General features: G+C 44.4%; 1 protein-coding gene across 1 annotated transcript in view; it reads left to right on the plus strand.

Moving 5' to 3' along the window:
- pik3cd (phosphatidylinositol-4,5-bisphosphate 3-kinase, catalytic subunit delta) overlaps positions 1-7,367 on the plus strand; it is a 28,235-nt gene that overhangs the window by 16,795 nt on the left and 4,073 nt on the right. The window contains exons 13-22 of the mRNA XM_062542056.1: positions 128-249; positions 866-1,009; positions 1,270-1,369; positions 1,733-1,911; positions 3,535-3,644; positions 3,793-3,871; positions 4,067-4,234; positions 6,117-6,240; positions 6,524-6,669; positions 6,875-7,007. Coding sequence (XP_062398040.1) covers positions 128-249; positions 866-1,009; positions 1,270-1,369; positions 1,733-1,911; positions 3,535-3,644; positions 3,793-3,871; positions 4,067-4,234; positions 6,117-6,240; positions 6,524-6,669; positions 6,875-7,007 — 1,305 coding nt within the window. The remainder of the gene's footprint in view (positions 1-127; positions 250-865; positions 1,010-1,269; positions 1,370-1,732; positions 1,912-3,534; positions 3,645-3,792; positions 3,872-4,066; positions 4,235-6,116; positions 6,241-6,523; positions 6,670-6,874; positions 7,008-7,367) is intronic.

Consider the following 7,367-nt stretch of genomic DNA (forward strand, 5'->3'; position numbering starts at 1 on the left):
AGCAGTTCCTCATTAAGTGTGTGTGTGTGTGTGTGTGTGTGTGTGTGTGTGTGTGTGTGTGTGTGTGTGTGTGTGTGTGTGTGTGTGTGTGTGTGTGTGTGTGTGTGTGTGTGTGTCTGCCGATCAGATGGTGAGTCTGCTGTGGAACTGGCCCGACCTGCCGGCCATCCACGCTCTGGAGCTGCTCGATTACTGCTTCCCCGACCCGCACGTCCGCTCCTTCACCATCCGCTGCCTGAGGAAACTGCGGTAGGCTCAGCATCAAGCACTTCTGCCTCCCCCCAAGTGTTTCACTGTCTTATTTGAGCTATCTGTTTAAATCATCTGCGTCCTAGCTCATTATGGCTACATTACTGGGTACTCGTTTTCTCAGAAAATCGAAGGACTGCCGCATATAACTCAATGGGCGCCTCGGGCCAAAAGCCTCAAAAGGAAGAATTGTCTAAGAGTTGTTGTGCAACACATACATGGTTTCTCGTACGAACGTCATGGGAGGAAGTATTAGACTGACTTGTCTGATTTGTCTTGACCAAAATGAAAATGACGGGTTAAACGTTCTTGACACGTTGTTGAAAGTTAGGGAAGGAAAATAAAACTTTTACGAAAAGACAGTTCTGTGAGCACAATGCCAAGCTGTTCTGGTAGCATGGTATACAGAGTTAGACTCTTCTCACTGCTACAGTACCGGAATGACTCCCTCTTAATTAAAAGGGTTCTTGGGGTGCTATATAGAACCATGCAGGCTTTAAAGAAACCTGAGGGGTTCCTTTGATGGACCCTTCAAATTGGTTTAAAGAACCATTTAGGGGTGCCATATATGAAGCATTTTTGGGTCTATATCTATATCTCTCGCGCTTCTTTACAGAGACGAAGAGCTCTTCCAGTACCTCCTGCAGCTTGTCCAAGTCCTGAAGTACGAGTCCTACCTGGACTGTGATCTTGCCAGGTTTCTCCTGGAGAGAGCCCTGTCCAACAAGAAGATAGGCCACTTCCTTTTCTGGCATCTCAGGTAAGCCTATAGAACTGCCACTGCCTCTGCTCTGTAAAGAGAAAGATGGATAGGTGTTTTTATTGATCCTTCATCTTACACCACACAGCTTGTCAGATAGACATACAACAACAGGACAACCACACACTCACATAACACCCCGCTATAAAACAAAACATAGCACCAAGTATCTCTACATTATGGAGTAGTAAAGTGCAGCGTCGTCAGTGGCATTTTGATATAGTGCAGTATAGTGCTCAAGTGGTGTGCTTCCTCCTCAGGTCTGAAATGCATGTGTCGTCGGTCAGTCTACGCTTTGGCCTCATCCTTGAAGCATACTGTCGAGGGAGCAACTATCATATGAAAGGTCTGGTGAAGCAGGTGAGGACAGAACCGTTAAACAAGGGCCAGTATGAGTGCTCAGGTCTTGTACTGTATGCCTAATTCCCTGAGGTCCCTCATTCCCTTTTAAATATAGCTGCATGATATAGTGTGCAGCTGTACAGTACAGTGCATCAGTGTTGTTACCGTATGCAATACAAGCTGCTGAAAGGATGCAGTAGATAGGTCTGCTTAAAAAATCTATACACTGGCATCAATGAATGTAAAAACCGTTAATATCATGAATGTTTTTCATATCGTATATCGTCATCACTTGTCTTTGCCACTCTTTCCCTCTCGATTTCTCTCGCTCTCGCTCTCTCTCTCTCTCTCTCTCGCTTTCTGTCCACTGTTTGCTACCAGAATGAGGCTCTGAACAAAATGAAAGCACTGAACGACTTTGTGAAGTCTGGTTCTCAGAAGGCCTCACGGCAACAGACCACATCAGAAATGCAAGTGTGCATCAAGCAGGAGGCCTTCGTGGAGGCCCTGTCCGACCTGCTGTCTCCACTCAACCCCAGCATCATCCTCTCAGAGATCTGGTACTGCGCCCGCACCTCTACTTCTCACCTTCCTTTTCAATCGTTGTTTTGCAGCAGGAATCTTAAAAAAAAGGGTTCTTTGAGTGCTATATAGGACCATGCGGGCTTTAAAGAACTCTTAGGGGTTCTTTGGTGAATTCTTGGTTCTACAGTATAGCACCTTTTTTTCTAAGAAGTACGTAATATGGACATGGCATGAAACCGGTCAATGCACCCACATGCAACATGATAGCTATAGTTCATGCACAGGAAAACTACTTGTTTACGGACTTTGCACTTTTCCCACCTTTTAAACTGCGGCTCAATGTGTGAGAAAATATGTTGGTATTTACACTTGTAGCAAAAAAAGCTAGTTTAGTCCGCACGCTATGTGACCAAGATGGTGTGATGATCAGTCAATCAGCTTTATATTTGTGGTGAAGTTGTTTATTCAGATGACTGGGATAATAGATAATATGCTCTCCAAGAGCACTGCTTACTTTGCAATGGAGGATTATACAGTAAAACAAACGATAGTGACAAAATGACTACCCAAAACTCAACTAGTAGGACTATACATGATCTGCCCATTAATCGTGTCCAACCCAAAGCCACTCTGCAGTGTACTGTATGTGGGGAGGTGTTGAATGGAAGAACATGAACAGTATAGTATTCATTCAGTGTCATTTTGAGTGTGGATAGGATACTATTTTTACCATTATTTTGGTGACCCTTCATAGCCCTACAGTACAGTAATTTCCCGCATATAAGCCGCATTGTGTATAAGCCGCAGGACAGTGTTTTATGCAAGTGAAAAGAAACAAAACCATACTAACACCATATTAACTGCCCCCCTGTATTAACCTCACAGCTGAAGAAATTTAGCAAAATCAATGTATAAGCTGCGGCAAACAGACGGGAAATTACGGTAATTTCCTGTGTATTAGCCGTATGTGTATAAGCCGCAGTACCGTAATTTCCCAACTATTAGTCATGGCTTATACATTGATTTTGCAAAATTTCTTCATCTGTGACGGAGGCAGTTAATATGGTATTAATATGTTTTTTTTTTCTTTTAAAACACTATCCTGTGGCCTATACACAATGCGGCTAATACACAGGAAATTACTGTAGAGTGTTTTATGCAAGTTAAAAGAAATGAAGCCATATTAATACCATATTAACTGACGCTGTGTATTAACCTCGTAGCTGAAGACATTTTGCAAAATCAATGTGTAAGCTATGGCTAATAGTAGGGAAATTACAATAATAAGTTGTCTGGCTGCATTTGTGCAGTATGATCCAGTGTGTGGGCAGGGGGTAGAGGGATGTGGGGAGTTCTGTTGTGCTGTGCTGTGCTGTGTTGTGTTGTTAGTGGTAGTCTCTATGTCTGCTGTTGCTCTGCTTTGGTGTGATATGGGATTTCTCAAGAAGTTGTTGCTTGTAGCAGTTTATATGTTTTGGAGTTGTTGACATTGCAAAAGTTTTCACCTGTACTTCCCCTTTTTTGGCTTAAGAGGTTGTAGAAGCGGAGTGTTTGTAATATGATAGTGCTTCTGTTGATCTTGCCATTATAAGCACGTGTGAACATCATGTTAGCTGTAACCACCTGGCTGAAATGAGTGTCCCTCTTCTCGTTCTTAGTGCAGACCGGTGCAAGTTCATGGACTCTAAAATGAAGCCCCTTTGGCTGATGTACAAAAACAAGTGGCTGGCGTCGGACACTGTGGGACTCATTTTCAAAAATGGAGATGGTGAGAGAGAAGTGCTCGTTTACTTTCTACTGCCATTTGTCTGCCACAGAGTGCTCTGCTCCGAGCACATTTAAATGACGGCACCCAATGGTTGATGAAGTTGTGCAGTGATTGCAGCGTGGGTTATGATATGTGTTACTGCTCTCAGATCTGCGGCAGGACATGCTGGCCCTCCAGATGATTCAGCTGATGGACGTTTTGTGGAAGAAGGAAGGGCTGGACTTGAGGTTTGTGGTTTGTTTGCCAACTTTGTTTGCCAAGGCAACGGCATTTCTTTGTGGCAGTTACGTGGAAGAAAAACACACACAAAACAAAATGTTGCTGATTCCCTTTCTGTGTCTCTCTCTCTCTCTGTGTCTCTCTCTCTCTCTCTCCCTTTCTCCCTCTCTCCCTCTCTCCCCTCCCTGATGCCCATCCCCCAGGATGGTCCCGTACGGATGCCTCTCCACGGGCAACAAGACGGGCCTGATCGAGGTGGTGAAGAACTCGGACACCATCGCCAACATCCAGCTCTACAACAGCACCAGTGCTGCCACGGCTGCCTTCAACAAGGATGCCCTGCTCAACTGGCTCAAGTCCAAGAACCCAGGGTGAGCAGCACACGTCTACAGTAGTTACCGCTAACCCTGCAGCAGTGTGTCTCTCTCTCCTACCAGCACCTGCTGCATGCAGCCACCACTGATTTAGCCTTGGGAAATTACCCTAAGTGGTCATGCTCTATTTCTTACACAGCTGGCGGCGCTAACAACAGTGCTAAATATAAAATGCAGCGCTTTGCGTAGTGCAGATGTTTTGGTGTGGTGTTTGTTTCTCTCTCTTGTGTGTTGTTGGTTACGTTGATGTGCTGCCTTCGAAAGTTTGTGCAATTCTTTCTGCATGATATCGGACTTGCGACATGGGATGGCCGTAGCTCCGCTACAGGAATGCTGGAATGGCTGCCTTTGGCTGAGGGTGGAGGGAAGGACCTCTAGGTTGGCAGCCGGATCTTGGCCACGTGTGGCAGGGCCCAGGCACGGAAGGCCACGCCAGTGTGTGTGTGTGCTGCTCGCCAACGGAGGGAGACTCTGGTCCCCTCAGGGTAAATTATCAATCAGATGACGGGATGTGCTGACGCTGATTGCCGTCATTGCCCTCTATGGTAGACGTCATGTTTGGACTTGAAAAGGACCTTTTGTTAACCAGCCTAGTATACAGTATGTGTGTATGCATGGATGTCTGTGTTGATTTTTTTCTATGTTTTTTTTTTAAAGACGTGGGGCTCCCCTTATTTGCACAACCGTAATTGTGTGCATAGCAGTTGTTGGCGGATGCAGACATTTGGTTTTCACAGAGAGCTTGGTTGAAATGAATGTTCACTTGATCTGTGTGGTTAGACGTAGAGGAGATTATGTTTAGGACATCTCTCACGGTGAAGGTCACTGACAGCGTGTGTGTGAAAGAAGAGAATAGGCTGCCATTAGCTGCATTAGTAACACAAACAGTGTGTGCAATCACTTGAGATTAAATCAGCAGTCTGTTCATACTTCTGTGTTTTCTATAAAGACTCTGCTTGCTTGCTTTGCTCAAGGGAGGCAGGTTATTGGCATTCGAGGTTTTTTAGCATTCTAGGTTATTAGCGCTGGAATCCCCCATTAGATTCCGCTACTTACTTGAATGAATGCAAATGTGGGTTGCAAGCGTTGTGATTCTGATTCTGATTCTGCTGGGTTATGGAATCCTGGTCCAGTGACATCTTGGCTTGGTGGGGGTTACCTTGGCGGCCACACAGCGCGCGTTGTTCTGGCGCAGGTTCTGCAGTCTCTGGTGGCGGTCCGAGGGAAGCCTGAAGAAGCGAGAAGCTCTCGTGCGGTTACAACAGACTCGAGGGGGAAATGCACTTTGCCTTTTTTAGTTGTTGTTTGTTGAACCCACAGGAAGCGTTGGCTCATTTTGTGGCACAGTGTGCTTCGGATACGCGTGCAACGTGTTGCTGCAATGATTAGACATGATGAACCAGGCCAGGGTGCGTGTCGACCGGGACAATGAAATGTGGGGTGCTGTCAATCATCTGTTGCTTGCAGACCCGTGCTGCTTCATCTGCAAATGTTCAACAGAGAGCTGAGGAGCTTCCTATGACTCAGCATGTCTCGCTCTCTGTCTTTCCCTCTGTGTGTGTGTGTGTGTGTGTGTGTGTGTGTGTGTGTGCCTGTGTGCGTGCGCATATGCATTGTACTGTGTGTGTGTGTGTTTGCGCGCGTGTGTGCATATGTGTGTGTGTGCATACATGTTGTATTGTATGTGTGTGTGCATGTGTGTGTGTGTATGTGCATATGCGTTGTACTGTATGTGTGTGTGTGTGTGTGTGTGCACGTTGTACTGTAGGTGTGTGTGTGTGTGTGTGTGTGTGGGTGGGCATGCATACGCATTGTACTGTATGTGTGTGTGTGTGTGTGTGTGTGTGTGCATTCCTCACTCTTACTCTCTTTCCAACAGGGACAAACTCGATGACGCCATTGAGGAGTTTACACTGTCGTGTGCTGGTTACTGTGTAGCTACGTATGTCTTGGGCATTGCAGACCGGCACAGTGACAATATCATGATAAGGGAATCAGGGCAGGTAATCGTCAAATTCTTTGTCTGAATAGAAATGTACTGGGAATTTTTTACCTTCACATTTCTGTCCCCAAATGTCTGTTGCAAGACAATAATGATAATAATAATACATGTATGAAGTAGTTAATACTTTTTGCTCTTTCATGTTTACAAAAAAATATGTATATAAATGATACAAATACATTGAAATCAAATAGTGTATTGTAATATAATATCCTTAAGTTTTTTTATCTTCAGAAGTTCCTTCACTTGTCTCATCAGTGTCCTCTGTCTCTTTGCTTTCCAAGCTGTTCCACATTGATTTTGGGCATTTCCTGGGCAACTTCAAGACCAAATTTCGGATCAACAGGGAACGTGTGCCTTTCATCCTGACGTACGACTTTGTCCATGTAATTCAAGAGGGAAAGACCAGTAACAGCGAGAAATTTGAAAGGTGACAGAAAACCTACAGATATCTCATAATATACGTGTATACTGTATGATATAACTGCACATAGTCTTCCTCACTTCTGATGCACGTCAATGCGACTTACAAATCACAGGGATAATCAGCATTATGGAGCTAAACGAAGTTAATCTTTTCATTTCTCTCTCTCTCTCTCTCTCTCTCTCTCTGTCTCTCTCTCTCTCTCTCTTAGGTTCCGGGAGTGCTGTGAGCAGGCTTATAAGATCCTGTGCAGGAATGGAATCTTGTTTGTGAACCTTTTTGCTCTCATGAGAGCAGCTGGACTTCCTGAGCTCAGCTCAGCTAAAGACATCCAGTACCTGAAGGTAGGGTACAATGCAGCACAATACAGCAACACACCTTGACAGGTTCCGTATTCACAATGTTATGAGTTAATAACTACACATATGTATTAATACACAAAACACCACGCTCTCTCTCTCTCTTGTACAATAGGTAAGATTACCAATATTCACAAAAACACTCCAAGAAATGTTCTTAAGTAGCGACAGGGTTAACTACACATATGCTAACTATATATATGTTAATAAACGTTTTGTTCAGTGAGATAATGCAATGTATGTTATAGTAAGTGCTACAACTTTTAGTCCCTCTACTGTTTGTATAGCTAGTATTAATCACAACAGAATAAAGTGAATTTATTATATGTTGTTTGTAAAGTGTCA

This window comes from Sardina pilchardus, chromosome 7, assembly GCF_963854185.1.
Source record: "Sardina pilchardus chromosome 7, fSarPil1.1, whole genome shotgun sequence".
NCBI lineage: Eukaryota > Metazoa > Chordata > Actinopteri > Clupeiformes > Clupeidae > Sardina > Sardina pilchardus.